Here is a 21,509-nt window from a genome sequence, read left to right on the forward strand (position 1 = left end):
AGTGTTTTTCTTTTGTTTGCTCCAAATATTTTGCGTGTAATGCAGCATATTTATAAGATATGATTCCTAGTTGTTGGAACAGAGAAGAGATTAATACAGCAAAACAAAACCGACAACCGTCAATGTTTGCACATACCACAAATGTAATGTCAGATACAGGCTAATAATAGAATACTTATTGCTAGAGTAAAGGAAGGGGAGGAAAAAAGCAACTGAACTCACACTTTGAAGCTAGAATTACAGTTAAAGAAAAAAATAAATGATAGTAACTATCGAGTAATTAGTTCTATGGACTTTTAGACCAAATTTGCCTAAGATGTGCAATGTGAATCATTCTCTCATGTTCCTAAATACATCCATGATATTTTCTTTGCTTTGTGTCCATGGAGTGTATGTGCATGTGCACAAGACCATTGATCTTGCTAAGGTGTACTTAGCCAGCAAGCCCCTGGCATCTCCTGCATCATGGAGCTTCAGAAACATTTTTTTTCATCATATAGAATGCTGTAATGCAGGGCTCCAGAAGGCTGCTTGATTTTGGGTCTTGAAGGGAGATTAAGCTGCATCATCTGTGTTTGGGGTGAGGCTTCTTTTTTAGATTTGAGCTGTCATGGTGAGGCAGGCAGGAATAGGGTTAATGCACAGCAGTATATTGCCTGAATGTGTTTCCATTTACCTGACAGATGAAGCTACGCTGGTGAAGTTTAATGAACAAATGAATGAATCATGCATTATCCTAGGATGTAGTCCTTGTGCAAAAGAGAAGTACATAAATCTTCAAACTGCATAAAAGAAAGACAGTGGGGGAAAGCGCTCAGATAATTCTGTTTCTCAGTGATGCACTGCTTGCTATTGTGGTTTTTCCTAGTGATATTTAATGTAAAGATGCAACCTTTATTAAAGAAATTGTTCCATCAGCAATTTTTTTATTTTTTGCTGGTGTTTCAGGGAACATTAAGGTGGCAATAAAGAACAATCCGCTATTCCCCCAGTTTATTTTCTGTATTTTGGCAAAACAGCGTATCTTCATTTCATTCTTCCTCGTTTGAAGATTTTCACAGAGCAGGAGGGGGGGAAAAGGATAAAAATCTGGGGTGGGAGGGAGATAGGAGCCAGTGTGATAAAAGATCCTTTTTAATGCGTAATTTCAGTTTAATTATCATAAACTCAGGTACTTGGCTCCCAGGGAAGCAAGATACAAGGAGTGTGCTTTACTCTCCTTCCATCTGCTGCGCATATGTGGATATTTGTGAGTGTAGGTGGCAGTTGTCCCAGAGATCATCTCGTCCATGGCAGGGAGCAGAACAAACACCATCTACCTCCAGGACGTAAAAGAGCATTCGAGACGATGCACAGCCATCTTTCTTTGTATTTTTGCCTTTCACCTCAGGTTTGTCTCCATAATCTAGGCAATGACACTCCCAAATGCAGGTTGCAGATTGGCCTGCTTGGTGGTTGATGTGTTCTTGATGTTGATCAGGGAGGTAAGGGGTAGGCGACCCAAGCCTTGAGCTCTTCCTCTGTAAGAGGTCTGCACTTTTAAGTGAGAGAAGAGAGGGGAGCTCATACTGCCTAAGAGCTGGCTCCCTGCTGCATGGTATTCTCTGGGAATTACCAGTTGGGTGTGCAAAGTGCTCGCATGCTGCTTCTCCATCAGAAGGTGTGCACCATGTGTGTGGAGAAGCTGATAGCAGGCTGCGCGTATTTAATTTTTGGTGCACTTCATTGTGAGCATGCACAGTAACAGTTAATGATTCATGTAAGCTGCTTTTTAATTAAAATAAGTGTTTCAGTATTTACTGGAGCGCAGAGCTCAGTGATTTCAAACAGTGGCTGAAATCCCAGGTAGCTGAAGCAATTTAATGTGCATTTGTGTGTGGTTCTCTGTGCTCCGTGTCTCTGCAGTGGGTTTTACCCACTTGGCAGTGAAGCCAAGAGAGAGCTGCTGTGCATCCCATGGGCTTTGTCTCCACCCTGAAGGAAGATGCTGACTTCCTCCCTGTTATTTCAGGAGGTCATTAGTGATGATGAGATTAGAGGTTTACATCTTTAGGTCCAAGTCATTATTCCTAATCTAATCAATGCATTTGAAAACGCTTCCTCTAATAACGTTGTAATGACTCGTGATTTGTCGTGCTTATCAAAAACATGGTTTTAAACATTTTCATATTTAGAAGCTTCTGGGGGAGTGCGTACATTACTATATCATTGCTGCACCAATTTCCTGCCTCTCAGTCTCCCCAGTAAATCAGAACAGCCCAGGCAGTGCCGTCACAGTGATGTACAGCCTGCCTTTGGAGCCAGGCCCTCACTAACAGAACCGAATCCTGTGAGAGGGCCCTTCGTTGCTTGCGTTGGGTTGGTTTGCCACCACCTCTTTCATAACTCAGCTGCATGCTTTGCCTTGATATGAGATAGTCTATTAGCAGGCTCATGATAAAGGAGGAAATCACCATCTGTAATGTAGAGTTTGACTGCAGAAAATGGCTTTTATGTTGCACAGGGAATGAGATAAACAGCACCCTGCAGTGGGAATGGAATTACTAAGGCAATGCTGGAGCTCTAGTGTCACGACAGCTTACTCACAGGCTTTTGAATACAACAAATCTGAGTCCATGATTCTGTTTGTGGGATTGTTCCTGGAAGGTATTTTTTTAATTCAAAATATCTGTGTTTTTCAACACACTGCAGCACACCTTTGGGTCCAGGCAGGTGACAAAGGAGCGAGAGGCATTAGCTGTGCTGGGTCTATCAAGGCTCAGTTGGAATGCACAGCTGCTGCTGCTTTGTGTGCTGCTTCCACAGCTCGGCTGATCTGTGGGAAGTTCAGCCCCCACCCTTAGCCATACTCCTTCAGGGCATGGTTTGTATGGATAAACTTTGGGGGCTTGCTTAGTTTGAAGGTCTGCTGAGGGCCTCAGATGAGAATGAACCCATTGTGAAAAGCTCAGCACCTCTGAAAAATGTAGCACTTTGAATATTGTCCTTCACAGTCGATGTCCTTGGGGGCCCTGGCTGGTGTCTCAGAAGCAGGGAGGAGATGTAGGGCTGGAGGTGCTGGTGCTGGGCAGCATCTCGCAGCTGGCTCAGGGGGATGCCCCACTTGCACTTTGGGGTGCTGGTGCTCTTTGCCATTCTTGAGTGCTGTTACTTAGGAGATAAATGGCGAAGTCGTCCTCCCCCTGCCTCACTGCTCCTCAGGCAGCAGTCTAAATACAATGTGTAGAAATTCAAGGGGGTTTTGCCTGCAGTGTGGCAGCGGCATTGTAACTGGGGAGATGGCAGCAGAACTGGCAAGTGGCAGTAGGCAGATGGCAGGTCTCGCACTGAAAAAGAGGATATATAAACGACCCAAGATAGGTTTTAACAGTCTTGTTCAGAGCCAGAAGTATGTTACTGTGCAAGCTTGCAGTCTAAACATCCCTGCAAAATTTCAAGTCTGAAGTCTACTCGCAATTTATTAACTAGTTCTGGCAGCTGAAGTGGATGCTGTGAAGCAGAGCATACAGCCCAGGCACGAGGTGACCTGGCTGTGGCAGCCTTGGCGCATGGCGAGGCTGCTCCTGCTGTCCCGAAGCACATGGTCTCACCACCATTTCAATGCGGGACTGTCCCTGGTGAGCTCGTGGCTCTGTGCTGTTTCAGCTCCTTCCTGTTTTCCCTTGGCTGATCTGTTTTAACAGCAGAACTTGGTGAAGTGAGAGGAGTGTTTCCTGTGAAGAGTAAATAGCCATGTGCAAATATGTAATGTAATGCAACTCTGTGGAGCTGCTGTATCCTGCGTGAATAGAAGCGTGGGGGCTCTCCTTAGTAATACTCAATTTCATTTTTCAACCTTTCTGTTCCCAGCACGTGATGTGCTGTGTGATGTCAGATAGCTCAGGAATGAGGAAAAGGTGATAAATGCAGTCACTGAAAGCACAGAAAAGAATTATCAGAAAACTAGTTCCAAACCATTAGCAGCTTGAGCAGCAGGCACTCATCAAAAATCCAAAACTTGTTCCAGTGAATCAACTCCCTTCTTTTTATTGGCTTTAACAGTGCAATTTGTGGTAACGTTTTTCAAGAAGTAAATGTGCTTGCTGAGGAAGGGAAGCTTTCTTTTCAGGTACTGTTTAATGAGGAGGGATTTAGAGTGAGCAAGATATCTAAAGCTGTTTAGCTTGTCCACTTCTGCATGGATCTGATGACATTTCCTTTGTGTTTATAATTTCTTCACCTCCTTCATATCTCAATCTTATTAATTTTTTGACTTATTTTGTATAACTCATGGCCTGATTTCTCTTTGCCTGCTCTGTTTAAGTGCTCCCCATTTGCGGTAAGGGAACATAGCAATATGCAATGTTTTATTGTCACTCTCATTTACTTTATAACCAGAAAATAAAGTTAAGCTATGGAATGGGCATCATTTGGAATGATGGAATCGTGGAATGGAAAGAAGTGTCTCCACAGATGGCCACAGATAAGGCTTGGTTGTTGCTTATGATGGCAGGCTTGGCCAAACCACTGTGAACTTAGAAATTCAGACGGAAGCTGGTGGCTAGCTCAGGGCAAATGAGCCCCTTTAGGGATGGACCTGGAAAATGTTCTCAGTAAGTCACAGAGGGAAATGTCACACGTGCTTGGTAGCGGCCTACTCTTCTGGATTTTCTGGATTAGTAGCAGAAACTTCCCTGGGAGCCTAATGGTGGTGGTGGTGGAAGCAAAAGAGCATGGAAGCAATGGCGAGGAGAGGAAGGCACGTGCAGCTGCTGGCATATGAGCTCTGAGTTCAGGAGCCTGAGGGACTCCCATGTTGCTGCTATTTCAGGATCCTTGCAAGACGTGGTGAGAGAAATACTGCAGTCAGAGACATCAGGAGAGCCAGCTGAGCACGTCAAAACAAAGGAGTTTAAGGCTTCAGTTTTGCTGTGTGACAGTCTTTTGCTTCAAGAGCAAAGAAGCTGTTTGGAGCATCCTAAGGCATGCATCAGACGCACAGTGGTAATATTCTCCATCTAGGAACGATTCTCTTTTACATCTCTCTCCTATTCGAATAATGGAGTTTAGCTGGGTAGTCCCTGATCCTGCAAGCATGTAAGTGGTAGCAAACAAAATGCTTAGAAAGAAAATAGAACCCTAGGACATGGTTCAGTGGTGATCAGTCCCTGATGCTGGCTGACCAGAGGACTGCTTGAAACTTCTGCTCTTTTATTTATGTTTGTGACAAAATAAATCTGTTCAGCAGCATCTGTGCATCACTACTGACATTTTAATTTACAGTTAAAAGATTTCAATTGAAATCTGACATGATTTGCTGTGAAAAATGAGTGAATTGAAACTATACACGCAGTCTGAACTAATGTCAATTTACATATCAGTTTCAAGAACAGATGTATCGATAGCAGCACGTGCTGGCAGGAACTTGTAGCTGTTCCTTTTGTCTAATTCTGCTGTTAGTCTATAGATTTAATGACGAGAGTTCTGTGCTGCTTTTCCCAACTTCTCTCTGTTGGAGTTCTCTTGTTCTCTTCCCCTCCCTCCCTCTTTCTGGATGCTTCCTCATCATCTGTGCAAATCATGACTGCTCTCTGAGTTTCACAGAGATGGTCGTGGGTAAATAAAGCATTTACTTATGGAGTGGCTCAGGATGTACCTCACGTGGGATGGTTGTTACAAATAATGTTACAGAATGCAGGGAAGGAGGAAATGAGTTTTCTCCATCTTAGGTGTGTGCTGGTGTATGGACTGTGCTGGTACAGCTGCATGTGTGTGATCCTGCCTGTCTTCTACTACCTATGTGGTCCCTTTTTGGGTCCTAGGACTGAAAGTGGCTTTGTTCCCTATTCTCTATGTTATTCATAAATGGAGTATAAACATGTCCAGGATGTGTACTTAAAATATATTTATTTAGCCAAACATTGTCTGTCTCTTTGGTTAAGAAACAGCACACAAGCTTACACAAGGAAACAATTGAAAAGATTTTCCAGGCTTTTTCATTCTATTTTCTTAAACACAGGCATCTCACAAACTGAGATGTTTTCTGTGTTTGGAAATTCTAGTTGGATTATAGCAGTGTGTAATTTTACGAAGCTGTGTTTATGGACTGCATGTGTGAGAGTGAGCTTTGTTTCAGGATTGCACATGCTCTGCACAAAACCAGGGAATAAATCTGTGTCGTTGAAATATATGGCAAGGAAATGATAGGGATAACATGGCACTCCTGTGCTTTTTTCTGTGATTATGTAAAAAAAAGACATTTAAACAAAACAAAACAAAAAAGAAACAAACAAAAAAAAAACCAGAAAAATCAATTACATTGAAAATTTTAAATGTAAAACCAGTATTTGGTATTACTTAAATGGAACCATTTTTTTAAATTATCTTGTTTGTTATGAAATTTGTGGTCAAATATGTGGTTTACATTAAGAGATTAAGTCCATTTCTCCTACCTTCCCCCAACTCCTCCTTGTGGTCAGGAATGAGCAAGATATTCTTCAGATAGGTGCTGTCTTTTTGTGAAGATATCTGAAGCAGTCAAGTTCAGGAATGCTGTACAGCTTCTCTTCTGAATTTGCAGAAAAAAAAGCCTGATCTTACTAAGACAACCATTTGCCTTATTTTTACTGCATGCCGATGCATGAAGATGTAATTCATGGAACGTGGGTTTGATACTGTAGGGAAAGGAAGTGGTAGATGACCAGTTGTAAATTACTCAAAAAAAGGTAATGGTAACAATCCAGTCAAAGGAAAAAAAAGAAAGATGTGCTTACCTTTCCTGAGGATCAGCGATTGTCAAATGCTCTCCAGCTGGAGGTCTTTTCCTCGTGGCAGCCAGCCCTTCAATGAGGCTTAGGGAGGGACGGAACGTGGTTCAACATCGCTTTTACCTGTGCTCCCAAGGCTGCCTGTGTTCCTTCGCCAGGTGCTCAATCATTGGTTCAGGCTGTGATTTAGCAATTCCCATACAGATACTCTGTGAACAGGGGTGGTTTTGTGGTCACTGTAACGGTGTCTGTAGCACACACTGCTGTTTTGCCCAGGGTTACTGCCATGTGACATCTGTACTTGTATTTTTCAGAAAGGTGATGAAAGGAGAATGTGCTTCATACCCAGGCTTGTATGTTTTCCTGTTTGCAGTTCAGAGTTTGATTTCAACCCTGTGTTTCCAGGCAGGCAGAGAGCAAGACAACTCTGTGTTCAGCATTAAGGTTCTCAGAGTGTGCAACAAAAAGAGAGCTATGAAGCCGGAGCTGTGACAGCCCAGCTCAGTCAGTCCTTGAGAAATGCTCTGCCCTTCAGTTCTTCACAGGCCTAACTTCTTCTCTTCCGCCACTAAAGAGAGATCCATATTGACCTCAATATCAAAAAGTGTTTTTTGGCTACTCTCAAGCGTATCTCTTAAAATTTAATACAGATTAATTTCTGGATAGCGTGATTTGTAGTTCCCTTCCCCTTTCTTCATCGTGTTTGAGTTTCTTGTGGATGATGTGATTATTGATGGTTAAAACGAGATTTTCTCAGGACGTAGGAAGGAACCAGTGACTGAGGTTGTGCTGTGCCAGCCCTTTAATACAGAGGCAACATGACTGAAATCAGTGTGCTGGTTGACCATGCGTGACTCAGGCACTTCACTGTTGTTTGTGTCTTAGGATGCTGACATGTTGAAATATCAAATGGCTGCTGATGAAGCATTCGTTTTGCATGAGCGTGGTAATGCCATTTCAATTTGCTGAGATGCAACAGTGTGCTTTGATCGGTAGTAAATATTTAGCGTATGCAGAGTAGCCGACCTACCTCAGTATCCCTGGTAGCTGAAAAACTCCATGACAGATAATTCAGTTGGCTTGAGAAGATGAGCTAGAAATGCGTTCTTTTACAAAGTACATAGTTAAAAACTGTTTTCCTCTTCATTGCATGCAGAAAGCTGATTGTTTCTTCTCTTGATGAATAATGGTTCTGTGGTGTGGACTCGCTTTCATTAATGTCCAGGTAAGGCTATGCGAAATAAGGCAGCTTATTCTGGTTCACAGACAGTGTTAGGGCATTCATGCTCTCTGCTGATCCCCCTAGTAAAACACAGGAATGAAGCATGCATGTACCATTCAATATACACAAAGACACGCTGTGCAAATTCTGATGTCTGTGTTTTTGCTTTAAGAAGTGTGATGGAATGTGCTAGAAACTGCACCAAAAAGCAGTGTATGCCATATGCAATAAGTAGAGCTGTTGTGCAACTAGGTAAAGTAATTCACATAAAAGAGTTGCTATGTTCTGCATCTGAGAGATGAGACTTAATGAACACAGACAAATTCTCCTGGGTACAACAAAGCAGTTCTCTGGATACAGCCGTGGCTATACTGTAGTTCTTTTAGATGTATTACTGAAGTCTTTGCTATTATAATTAAACAGATATAAAGTATGTCTGCCCTTCATTGCATAAGGCTTTGTTTTAGGATTAAGACTGGAAATTTCACGAAGAGCTGACAGGCAAAGCAAGTAATTTCTATAACCTTCATTTTTAAATTATTGTCCTTTTTTTATCTGCTACTAAGAGACAGACGCATTAACATATTTACAGTAATATTATTTTCCTTTAACTACTAGCTGGAACAAATACAGTATCATCTGAAAACTGAGTGAAAACTGAGCTTTAAAGTTGGCTTCTCCAAGTACATTGTGTTTGATACGCTTTGTGTGTCACAAGCGGTGTGTCAGTGTTTGTTCCTCACGCACCCACATGAAGGAATAAACAAAAAATAACAGGAAGAAGCAAATAGGGAGTTGATATTTTAGAACAACAGCAGCAAAAAATATTTTCTTAAAATATTGCTTTTTCCTGCATTTGTTTATATTTTAAAAAAATAGCCAAGTTGTAAATGGATATTCTCATTGTTTCCCCTAGTTGAGGATGTTGGCTCTGAAAGTCTTGAAAAGCCAGGACATTGCTGTTTTAAAAGGATTTGAGGAGGTACTGTTTGAACAAATGCACAGGCACACTTCTTTCATGCTGAAAGACATGTTAACACACAAACTGGATAACTGTGGGGACTAAATGTGTGTCTCCATGATTAAAGCTTTACATGAGCAACTGCTAAATGACAGTTTCTGCAAATCATAAGCTGTTTTCAAGGACCCATTGAGCCAGCATTGCTTTCTCTGCTCATTGGTGTCTGTGGAAAAATGATCTGTGGTGGTGAACAGCAATTTCTTGTGAATGTTTTATTTGTGCCCCCTGTAAGCAGCTTCCATCCTTGTCATAACTGTGTACTAATGTAGAAAATGCAGTGTCTGCTTGGTATGTGTGACTTTTGCTCAATTCTCTGCAGCATAATGGTAAGTTGCTCATTTTGTCCCAGTTCTCAAGGCATGGTGCATTTGTGCCACACTCCTGCTACTGTTGGTGAAGTTAAACATTGCTAGTATATAACAGATACCATTTTGGCCCTATTTGGATTGGTTTGGGGAATGTGCTTGCTGGTGCTAATGGCAGCTGAGCAGGAGGATGAGGGAAGCTTGCGGCTTTGCTTGGAGGAGGTGAGCTGTGGTGGCAGGGCTGGGAGAAAACAGACTGTGTGCTCAGGGAGAATGGTGACTGCTGTGGAAGGGGCCCATCCTCACCCTTACTGTGCCCCACTCCTGCTCTGGATGTCCAGACAAGTGGCATATCACTGGGAAAGAATTTGAGAGCTATCCTTATAGAGTATGTCAAGGATCATCAATCAAGCTTTGCTTTCAACAGCTTACATGCTTTTGGTTAGAAATAAGCCTTCTCTGCAGCCTGGGTGCCAACCACTGTGTCCGAGGGGGGAAAAAAAATAAAATAGGTTTGCTCTTACCTCAGTTGTTCTGTAAAGGACCCTTTGCTTGTCTGCTACAGAAATGTGTAGACATCAAGTTAGACTCTAAGTGAAGAAAAAATTATTCTCATTTTTAGAATAATGGAGCAAATGTCTGAAGATAGGTAGGATTTGATTCCTATCCCAGTATCTTCTTTAAAACTCCCAACACCTCCATTTGTGGTTCCCCATCAAATGCACTCTGCAGCGGATGCCCTCCAGTTTAATTAAATACCTAACTTCAGCAGTATTGAGTTCTGAGTGCATTAAGCACAGCAGTGCAGCTGTTCTGTAACTGTGCTGCTTGGCTGAAAGCACTGAAGCATTTCTACATGAGACCAGGGACGAGAGACCTGTGCTTTGTGGTGGCAGCGGTGAGCTGGTGGATCGGGACAGGAGGACAGGCGTGTGCCCTCACAGTGCATCATGGCGTGGTGCTGAGGGGGATGGAGACCTGGCAAGGGTAGCATTAGATCTGGAGGTACCCACCTCTGTGCTTCAGAAACATTTTTGAATCCTGTGAGCATGACAAGTCCAAATCCAGCACAGTGTTTTCCAAGTAGTCTCCCAGGGTTCGCTGGGCACAACTGGAAGGTAATGGTACCCATTTTCTGGTAGATTTTGCAATATTTTTTTCTTACTGAACATTTTGTAAGTATGTCATGTGTATGTAACTATTGGGGGGGGTTCATTTAAGTGTTACTTTCTCTCATGAAGTACTAAGCACAATGCTACACAGCAGTTAGATTATAATTGCACCATGGTTAGATTGTTTTTTTTTTTTAATACCCTTTTGGCCACTAATTTGTAATGTTTAAATGCTAGCTGTATGGAAGTAATTATGCCAGGTAGGTGATAAACTTCAAGCATATAATGCATGTGCTGTGTGAAACCCAGGGGACTGTAATATTCAGGCATGCAGCTAATTTACTTGTGAGAAAAAGGAATGATAATTGCCAAAGTACATGACCAGAGTGAAATTACATTGCTGAATTACTACACTGCTGTATTCGTTTAAGCAAAGCAAACAAAAATCTGAGCTCCTGGAAGTAGGGGTGCTCTGCCCTTGCAGGTACATTGTTTTGAAGAAATGTGGTAAAAAAAAAAATAACGTCTCACTGGAGGAAATCCATAATTCTTTAAATAAACTGGACGTCTATGGTGCTGCAGGTTGCTTAACAGAGCACTCCTAACCTGTATCTTTTACTCCTGATTTTGATGAGTAATGCAAACATTCAGATTCTCTGTTGTTAGGAATTTGCTGTATGCCCACTTATTAAATTCATGTACTTTGATTTAATGAGGCTACCACAGCTATCCCTTGAGTACTTGTTTCCTTTGCAGTATTGGGTAAATAGTTGCTTTTAAGGCAGACATTTAACTTGTTACGCTGACGCTAAGTTAATCACTCTAGTCCCTGTTTCATTTCTGTATTGGTTTTAGCCACGCCAGCTCCCTGTTTCCCTACTGGAGTGCAGCAGCAGGGCTCATGGCTTGGCACAGGCTGCTCTTTGCACTGGGATTACATCCATGGGTGTAACTTAAACCTACTGTTTAGCTTTTCAGCCTAGGGATGCTGAAGGCGAGTACAGTGCCTATAGCACGATGTACATAGTTACTAAGGAAAGACACAAAGCTACAAGTGGAAGTAAAGTACTGAACGTGCTGCCATTTGCACCTGACTGCACCAACTCCTGCATCTCAAGGACACTTTCATAAATTCATCACAACTCCCTTGGAGGAACTAATGCCTTTCTCAGGTGTGCTCAAGTTGCTTTTTCCTCTTACAGAACGCCAGGACCTTTAGGCTGCACCCTTGAAGCAAAATTTCACCCCGACTACATTACAGATTGATAAAACAATACTTACCCACGTAGGTCATATTCATTTTTGCGTCTGTCTCAACCTGCTGAATAATTCAATTATGAGTGGCAATTAGAAAAACAGTCCCATTAAAAGAATTTATCTACCTTATTCTATTGATTTTTTTTTTAAACTTTGTTATTGAATGTAGGGGTTGCAGTTTGTCTGAATCAGCATAAATGTGATTAATGAACCAATAATTTAAGTTGATTATAAAGGGCTTAAAATAATATGATTAGACTGTGGAGATTTGGGTTGCTTATTGGATTACACAGGTTATTCCTGGAGGATTGTTACAAGATTCAGACTCAAATTAAATTGGCCATCCTATTTTGGGTCCCTGGTGCCAAGTAATCTACAACACCATGATACCAGACCAGAAGGCATAGTAACATTCAACAGTTCACTCTGGAAAAATACAGGATAGAATTTTTGAACCAATACCTTGCTAATCAGGCCAAAATACATTGCGGAAATCTGGTCTACTCTCCATTGTATAGAGTACTTAAATGAAATCACATTTGATCTCGTGAGACATTGTTTTGGAAGGAGTGATGATGAAGGTCTTTCTGATGGTGGAGACTTAGCTGTGGTCACTGGGAGGTTATGACCATGGCCAGCTGTCCACTTTTTCTTTCTTTTTTTTTTTTTTTTTTTTTTTTTTTTTTTACTTTGCATGTGTCAACTTCCAGCAGTTGAAGAGATGTATGGTAGGACAGTACTGACTGTTATGTAATCATCCATGATCTGTAATAATGTCAGTCTACATTCTGAATTTCTACAGGATCGATAAGGAAACTTAATTTGAAGATCATCTTAAAGTAGATTGATTCACTATTTAATTCAACTACTGATCGAAACTGTTAAATCCTGAAAGTGTCCAAATATGGCTTTATCATTGCCCCTTCATTAAATTTGGCCTTTCTTCCTGAGTTACTATTGGAATTCTAATTATTTTTTTTGTGAACGAATGCTTTCCTGTAATCATATTACTAGCAATACCAGTGTTCCTGCGCTGTGATGGACCATTGGTGGGAGTCTGCCTGCTCCTGATATTTCCAAGAGCAAAGCAACTGAAGCCTTTGTATCTTCTCTGCTTTAGTTGCTACTGAGTACCAAAACCTTCTACTTGTATCAGCTCCTCTGGTTATTGTTGTTCCTTGTCTGTTTTCTTCCTTTGCTACTGTCCTACTTTTTCTCACTTCATAACCCACAACATCTCCTATTTTCAGTTTGTAATGTATTCCTTTCTTGTAGCTGACTTTCTGTCCTGCTCAAAAGACAATGTTTTTAAATAGCATCACCTTTCTGGCTTGTCTGGCATCAGTAGTGTTTTCTGTGGGTGGACTGAAGACCACAGAGGGCTTAGATGATTAAGCTACATCCTATAGGTCACTATCTTGTGTCAGATTGTAAGGACTTGATGTAGACAGTGGAGGTCTCTCTCTTTTTATCTTCTTTTCTTTTTTTTTTAATTTTTTAATTTTAAAAGCCTTAAGAGTTCAACTAGGTCAAATCCTCAGTGAGACCCTCCTTAATTTTAGTTCAGGATTGTTTTTTTTATCTGAAGAAGGGATACAGAGAATCCCTTAGCACGTAGCACAAGCATACAGGGCAGCTGCTGAATATTTTTTTACCTGGTGACAGTGGGAAGGTGCCCTAGTCTCCATGTTTTGGAAGGACAGTGTAGTGATGTCCTTTGTACTTGCTGTGAAGCCAACCGATCTCTGAGTAGCAAAAGAGATGAATGTTAATGTTATGCTGAGATGTGTAGATATTGCAGCACTTATTTTCCTACTCCTCAGAGCCATGGCAGCCCTTATGTCAGGGTAAAACCAGAGCTGTTTTTGTCAGTGGAATTTTCAGGTCTTCCTGGTCAGTGTGCACAGTTCTGTAAGGAACACACTAAGGCGCTGGTGTTTCCTAGCTTTGCAGCCTGGATCTTTGTGGTTGTTTTCTTCTTTTTTTTCTTGCTTATTATGCCAAAAGAATAACACAGTTGCTTGCTTAAATTGTACAGATACACTAATGAATGGGATTTATGTTCCTTGCAACATGACCCCATGAATGTGTCACCAGAATGGAGCTCACTTACCTTTAAGTATTGCCCCTTGCTCAATTTTACAAATACACCTCAAAGCGGGGCTCTCTCTTCACTGTGTGTCATTGAACAGCATCGCAGCAGCCAGGAAGCAGGTCTTCCCATCCCAACCTTTTACTGTAGCCCTTTCTGGCATGATCCATGCTTTGATCGATATGAAGCAGTCACCTCTGTAAACCTTTAAACCAATTTTCAAGTCTTATATAAGCACAAATGGGAAAAGCTCATATTGTCTGAACTCCACCAGTTATTCTTGGCACTGGCTTGTCTCCAGATTGCATTTAAGGCATGAATTTGATCAATTACATCTAAGTAACTTGGGACCTTGCAGCCTGAGTCAGACTTGTGCTGTGCCACCTAGTACTTAATGAAGACCCCTGGTTTTTAACTCACTTCTCCGTGGTCTGAAGTAGCACAGATTCTCATGCTTCTGCAGACATTCTACTTGTCTGCAGATGAGAGGCTAATAGGAGCTGTGCTTTGCTTTGCAGGGAGGGAGAAGCTCTGTAAGGCAGGTCTGAGGCTGCTGTAGGGTTAGCTGCTTTAAGCAGACAGCGCTCTTAATTTTTGCCACTAACTGCATTGAAAAGAGACTGTAGAAGACTTGAGTAAGACATGGAGATCTCCTGGGAATGCTGCAGCTGAGGTCTCATTTTCCCTGGGCTTGCCATTACTGCTTCTGCTTGAAGACAAAGTGTCTCTCTGTCTTTCTCAGGTTTATACTTCCTTAGTGCATGAAGATAAATCCAATCTACATCCAAGGTGCTCTTGGAGACTCAGAAGTGTTACAGTTTGCAAGCAAGCAAAATGTATGGAAATAAAGGAGCAGTGTTTGGAGACATAAAGTCCAGTGGACTCTGTGAGTCCCTTCCAAACTAAAGCTATGCGGTTAAATACAGCTAGGAATAGATTTGGCATTGGGGAAGTCAAAAAGGTTTATGTTTCAGAGGAAGAACGAAGATCTATGGAAAATTTACATCAGGTAGGGTCTTCCACAGCATTATTCAAAGGTGTTGTGCGTATGTATTGAACTGGTATGCAGGAATTTATTTCTGGATAGAAGGGAGTTACATAATTCTATGAGGAATGCCTTTGTGGAAACTAGCTGGGTTATGAGGTGTGAAGAGAGAACACGAGGAACGGCCATGGCAGAAGGAGCTGGGAAGTGGTAGGATCATTACAGGCATTGAACACTTCCTTGACTTAATGCTGCATGGCCCTAATCATTTGGGAAAAAAAAAGTTGGAATAGTAATTACAGTGTCATACTGTGCCAGAAAATAAACCTTTCTTGTGTTATATGGACTATATTTCTGGAAAGTGCTTCCAGATGGTGTCTTCGCGTTCTGCCACTTTTTTCCTTTGCTGTCTTTTGTCATTTAAGCTGCAAAGGTATATTTTCTCTAACTATTAATTGAATGAATTTGGCAATGCTAGTGATTTAAACAACACAAGTACACGCAACAAAACATTCTTTGAATAGCAAATCATTTTGGTTCCAGTGTTTTTCTCAGATCTCCTCCAGCCATTCTTTTCTCTCCCACTCCAGGTCATTTCTCTCCCAGCATTCACTCCAGTATTTGAAAAGATTTTTTAGTAGTACTGGAGAGAAAGAGGAAAGCAGATGAGCTGTTGTCATCCTGCCCTCTGTTGAATTTCTCCAGAGGGGACCATCCAGGATCTCAGCATAGTTGAGCTATTTTCTTTACTGCTTATTCCTGCCCTCACAGTGCCCATTCTGCAGGGTGACATTTCTTCCTTTTTTGATGAGAAGCTCAAATAACGGTGAAGTTATTATCACCAGTCTTGGTGACAGTCCTTCCGTAACCATTCCCAGCAGCTGGCTGATCCTGGGGTGCTCAAAGGAGCCTGCTGAAAATGTTGATATTATGGTTTTCTGTGATGCTTTTCTTCTCACTGTGTCTGAGATCCCTCAGTCACTGCTATCCAATGAATGAAAGTTGTGCTTAGTATTTTGTGTGGAACTGGAGATCAAGTTAAAATGCCAACTAGTGACACCTAATTCGATTTTCAGATGTGCTGTTGTTGTGACTGTTTCAATACCTGGAAAATTGTTGGATCCTGCCATCTGAAGCTATTTCTCATATGATCTGTCTGCATTGTATTTTTGGTCTGCTTTAAATTTTTTGTTTATTCCATTACAGATCTCAGTTTTTAAGAGTGGGTGTGTTAAACCTGGGATACAGTTCTTATTCCACACACTCTCAAATCCCTGATGTAGTAGAAATTGTGCTGTGAAAAGACTACTTTTCAGCATTATCACCTGCTCTACTAATCTGTTGAGCGGTGTGTTTTGAGCTGTTGGAGTCCAGAGGAGGACCATAAAAGTGATCAGAAGACCAGAGCACCTCCCTTATGAGGACAGGCTGAGAGCTGGGGAATCTCCAGCCTGAAGAAGAGGAGGCTTCGGGGGGACCTTGTAGCAGCCTTCCAGTACCTGAAAGGAGCCCATGGGAAAGCTGGGGAGGGACTTACGATAAGGGCAGCAGTAACAGGATGGGGGGAAATGGTTTTAAACTGGAAGAGGGTAGATTTAGACTAGATATTAGGAAGAAATTCTGTACTGTGAGGGCGGTGAGACACTGGAACAGGCTGCCCAGTGAGGTTGTGGATGCCCACTCCTTGGAAGCATGCAAGGCTGGGCTGTGTGGGGCTGTGAGCAGCCTGATCTAAAAGGAGGTGTCCCTGCTTGTAGCAGGGGCTGGGAGCCACATGATCTTAAAGGTCCCTTCTAACCCAAATCATTGTGATTCCCAAGTGAGAGGCAGAATCCCTGCCACTGCCTCAAGAATTTGTCTGGTTGTTGAGTGCCTGTGCAGTGTTGGCTATGTTGTGCTGCGAATGCCAGCATGGATGAAATATGTAACCTTTTCTTTACTGTCCCATGAATGTTGCAGTGAATGTCTGGCACCTTGCATCATACAGGCCTTGCCAGGGAAGATTACAGGGAGTTCAGCTCATTGATTCTTTCTGATAGCAGAGGCTGTAATGAGAACAGGTAAACTCTGTGGACTTTTCTTGGGTACTCTATGCTGATGGCCAGAATATGGCTGAGATCCACAGAAATCTATGAGTCTGAATAATAAATGTGTTTTTGAAAAAGCACAGCTACCTGTTATAGTAGCCTGCCAGTGCAGTGGGTTCATGCTTTGAGTTGCCTCGTGTGTGAGGTCTGATTGCAGACCTAACACCAACACTGACTGGATGTTTTTTCTGCTCTTGATTTACTTGATTATAGAGAAATTACACTATCATATGTCAACCAGCTGCGAGATGTTTGGAGTGGCATTGGTGACACACTGATTTCTTTAACATAAAGGTACATTTTTCCTACTGCACTTTTGGTATGCCTTTAAAACTTGGGGGATTGGGATTCTTTCTGTGTATGACAAATACTGGAAGCATCTTAAAAGATCAAAATGACTGTCCTTACTCTGAGAGATTTTGATTAAAAAATAAAAAAACAATCCGCCCCGGTGTAGAGCTAATTCATTTCTCCTGGGGAAAAAAAATAAATCAGGTAATCAGCTGGCCAATTAAGTGGATCGTTTGGTGTTTCCAGATAGTTTTTAGGATGCACCATTTATCACAATCTATTTGTGAGGACAGGCTAAGCTGTCTGTTATTGATTTCTTAGCGCTAAGTTCACAGTAAATGGCAAAGATCAGAATTAAGCTTTTCTTTTAGGTGTGATGATACCGGTGAAAATGTGAATTGTTTTTTGGGGAAATGGCTTTTAACTGCACTTAACAAGTTTAGCTCTCAACATCAATACTGAATTTAACAGCCTTTCACAGAAGCCCTGCAGCTCTTGGTGTTTTCAGTTAGAGAAGCTTTTCGCCTTCCTTGTGCTTCTTAGAATCTTGGAATGCTGTTGATGTGTAAGAGGTCCTTCAGGTAATGTGATTTCGGATAAATTATGCATGAGCTTTAAGTCCGTGTGTGGGGTTGGTGTTTTACAGCCGTTATTACCGCCCTGTTTCTTAACTTCAGACTCAACAATTTACGTCCTGTCCTTTTGCTAAAAGCAGTGGAATGAGATGGAAAGTGTTTATTCATGTGTTTTTTTTTTAAATCTCACATTTATTTCTGTTAGTTCTTTGATTTAAACAGCAGAAGATTGAGTGGTCAAAGGTTAGGGTGGATAGGGTGGAGTTTTCCCACAACTGCTGATGGCTTCCTGATCCCACTGTTTACATAGCCAGTGCCTCTGACGAGGATGATGTGTGCAGCAGAAGAGCTTCTACTATTTTGGGCCTGGAGCTCTGCATCTCTCCTTCAGCAATCTTTAGAAAACAGTCATTTGCAGTTTTCGGATGTAAGGCAGGCCAGCACTCGGATATGTCAGACAGGGGACAAGAGGCTGGAGAGCTGCTCTATGGAAAAGGATGTGGGGGTGCTGGCTGATGGCAGGTGAATCTGAGCCAGCTGTGTGCCCTGGGGCCAAAAGGGCCAATTGAACCCTGGGGGCAGCAGGCCCTGCACTGCCATCCAACAGGAGGAGGGTGCCACGGGGAAGTAAAACTATTTGAGTGTGGAGAGGGGCAAAAAGGTGGTGAAGGGTGAAGCTGAAAGCAGGTTTGTTCAACTGAATGTGTTTGTGAAGGTTTTATTAGTTTGTTTTAAACCACGGGATGCCAGCTATTCTTAAACAAAACGTAGCTTGTGCTTGCTATTTTACTAAGCTTATATGTGTTAAGTGAAAGGAGTCTTTGAAGGGTATTTCTTATTCAAAATGCACCGGGGGGGGGGGGGGGGGAGAAGGATGCATAGGACTGTGAACCTAATGTCTGGACCTGTTTTTCTGGATGCTGTGCAAGCTAATAAATATTATTGAATTTAATTGCTTCTGGGGTTCCTGGCAACTGTTCTCAGCATATTTCTGGAGAAAGTGCTCTATGGATTGAAGTCAAGCTTGGAGGTGCTATGGAGACAAACAAGAAGAAATAAGCATCAAATTGAAAAGGAAACAATGCATTCCAACATGATCCAACATTTCACTGAGTTTTATTCAGGATACCCTGTTGTGTATGGCTTTCTAAGAGCTGGTCTTTCTCTTAGTGGGAGGAGAAGGAGGAATGGTTTTAAACTAAAGGAGGAAAGGTTTAGATTAGATGTTCGGGGAAGTTCTTCACAGCAAGGGTAGTGAAGTGCTGGCACAGGCTGCCTGGAGAGGCTGTGGATGCCCCATCACTGACGATGTTCGAGGCCAGATTGGATGGGGCCCTGGGCAACATGGTCTAGTATTTGAACACTGTCTGTGACAGAGGGTTGGAACTTGGTGATCCTTGAGGTCCATTCCAACCCAAGCCATCCCATGTCCCATCAAATCCTCTGTTGCTAATCAATACTGGATGCCTCAGAGGCAGAGATACATGCTTTTGTCCTTTCTAAAATTCTCAATTGAATAATAGTCTAACTGTTGATATGTACATCAACTGTTACCTAAATGTGAATAAATAAGAGGAGAAAAAAAAAACCAAACCCTTGAATGTGAGCAGTTTATGTTCATCAACATATATTGCTCCAGTATTTTCATGGCCACAGATGTGTGCTAATGCAGCCACACAGTTTTAGCAGAAAACTAATTTGAAAAGTAGCTGGCCCAAGGCACTCACTTCATTGACTTTCATCTTTTTATTTTCTCTTAAAAGACCTATTCTTATTATAAGTACTGCAATAAATGGCTAAAGTAATTCTTCCTGTCAAGAGAAGTCCCCTTAGCAGTTCAATGAGAAATCTTTAACCTAAGAAGTTTAGTGGTTTTGAGTTTGTTCCCAATAGATCCCATGCCTTTAAGTCCACTTCTGTGTCCAAAGTTTTGGGAATAATATATCAGATGTTTTTGAATGGAGTGAGTGGATGACGACAGCAGTTTTGTAGTAATGTTTCTGCTGACAAATTTGCTGGAACTATCTATACAAAAATGCCAATTACAAGTGAAGGCATTCTTTACCAAGACTTTTGGTCTGGCTGGCAAAGCTATGTGAGATCCTGTTTGAGTGCAGACAGGGAGGAGCAGCAAGAAGGTAGCAAATGGGGAGGATGGTTGGCATGACTAGTGCTAGGGTTTAATTTAGGATTTGCAGGGCAGCTTGACTTGAGGAAGGCTGAATAATACAGCAGATACATGGGAGCTGCAGGAAACTAGCTTATGGTGCAGTCCAAGAAGCAAAGGTTTGGGGAACTTAGTGGTTCTGGTGTCTCAGACTGGGTCTCCAGGGCTGTTGGGAAGCTGGTCTGTGGCGTGCCTCTCAGGACTGAGCCTGAGGGCAGTGGGGTGGAAGGCTGTGTGCCAGCACCCAGCAAGGTTTCCTCACCTGGGAACTGCCCTTGCACCTGAGATCCAGGCAGGCAGCGAAAGTCCCTTCAGTGGCAGAAGGCAGGGGACTGGAGAAGTATCTCTGGGAAACTGGAAGGAAAGCAGTTGTCAGAAGTGTATAACTATATGAATTACAGCCTTGAACAATGTTTTTAAAATGGTGTTTTGTAGCTGGTGGATTGTTTGAATACTAACTGATTAGATGTAAATCATGCAGAGAAAAAGAATGGTTTGCAATTTGTAATTACTGTGAAATGTTTTGAACTGATAATATGTTGAGAAAGACTTAAATTTAGTTGCTGAGCTAAAATTACAAAAAGCTTTGCAGGCAGCTCGGTTTACATCCAGCAGTGAGTAGGTACTTGGTACTGAAATGATGGTCACATGTGTCACATGAGGTCACATGTGTCTCCTCAAAAGGAGCTAGAAAATATGCCATAAAGAAAGGGCTTTGGATTTTTTGCTTGGTTGTCCTTCATTTTCTCATGGTGTTTTGTGGTCTTGGCATTCAGAAAGTTCCCGAAGAGTTGCTTTCTAAAGCATATAGAGAGATGAGCAAGTGTGAGGAAGGTTGGGGCTGAGCAGGGGAGTAAATGAGGCTGTCACACAAGCATGCGTGAGAGCCACGCTGCTGGATGGTCTTCTCTGCATGGTGAGAGCATCCCTTGGCAAAAGATGCTAAAACATACAAATAAGAAAGCCCAGATTCCTCCTGAGTATGTATCTCAAGGGGCTGACTCACGTCTGTTTGGTTTTGTTTTCATTTTATATGAGATATCTAAGATGACAGGAAAGAGGCAGAGGCATGTCAGGAACTCATCTGCTGAGCACCAAGTGTTCAAGGGCACAGGCTTGGTGGTCTACCCCAGACTTGCCTCCCAGCCTTGCTTTGTTGACTTCTTCCCCTTTTCCTCCTATGCACTCTGAGACTTTTTCTAATGCCTTTTTATCCCAAAGTTTCTCTTTTAGATCTTTTAAATCCTGTTTGTAAATGCAGTCCCACTCAACTTTTAAGCAAATCTTAGATCAGGTTCTGGAGCTTTGCACAAAGCCCTCTTCCCATATCTTTTTTGAGGACATGACACAACTGAATGCTATCTCATCACACCCCTAGCAAGTTGCTGAGATCTGGAGAAGAGTTAAATAGCTGCAAATGTCACTCGTGGAAAGTTGGTGTCTGAAATGCTGTGATCAGTCAAGTCGCTGTATGATTGTTTTGTAGCTCAGCAGGGAACTGAATGGTGGGAAGGGATAATGTGTGGTGTTTTGAGGTTTGGGAGATCGTGAATTATCTTTACATAAACATATCTTCTCTATTATTTATAGACTTGTGGAATGGCCAAAGAAAAATTAATCATTCTTTTTTTTTTCTTTTTTTTTTTCTT

General features: G+C 42.0%; 1 protein-coding gene across 7 annotated transcripts in view; it reads left to right on the plus strand.

Annotated features, from left to right (window-relative positions):
• PLCL1 (phospholipase C like 1 (inactive)) overlaps positions 1-21,509 on the plus strand; it is a 231,462-nt gene that overhangs the window by 168,740 nt on the left and 41,213 nt on the right. Inside the window, exon 1 of one of the 7 annotated variants that reach the window (XM_052675369.1) lies at positions 4,744-4,983. The exons of the other annotated variants lie outside the window; for them this stretch is intronic. Coding sequence (XP_052531329.1) covers positions 4,759-4,983 — 225 coding nt within the window. The 5' untranslated portion in view covers positions 4,744-4,758. Of the gene's footprint in view, positions 1-4,743; positions 4,984-21,509 lie in introns of those variants that run through there. 7 annotated transcript variants of the gene reach the window in all.

This window comes from Tympanuchus pallidicinctus, unplaced genomic scaffold (assembly GCF_026119805.1).
Source record: "Tympanuchus pallidicinctus isolate F22 unplaced genomic scaffold, pur_lepc_1.0 scaffold15, whole genome shotgun sequence".
Taxonomy (NCBI): domain Eukaryota; kingdom Metazoa; phylum Chordata; class Aves; order Galliformes; family Phasianidae; genus Tympanuchus; species Tympanuchus pallidicinctus.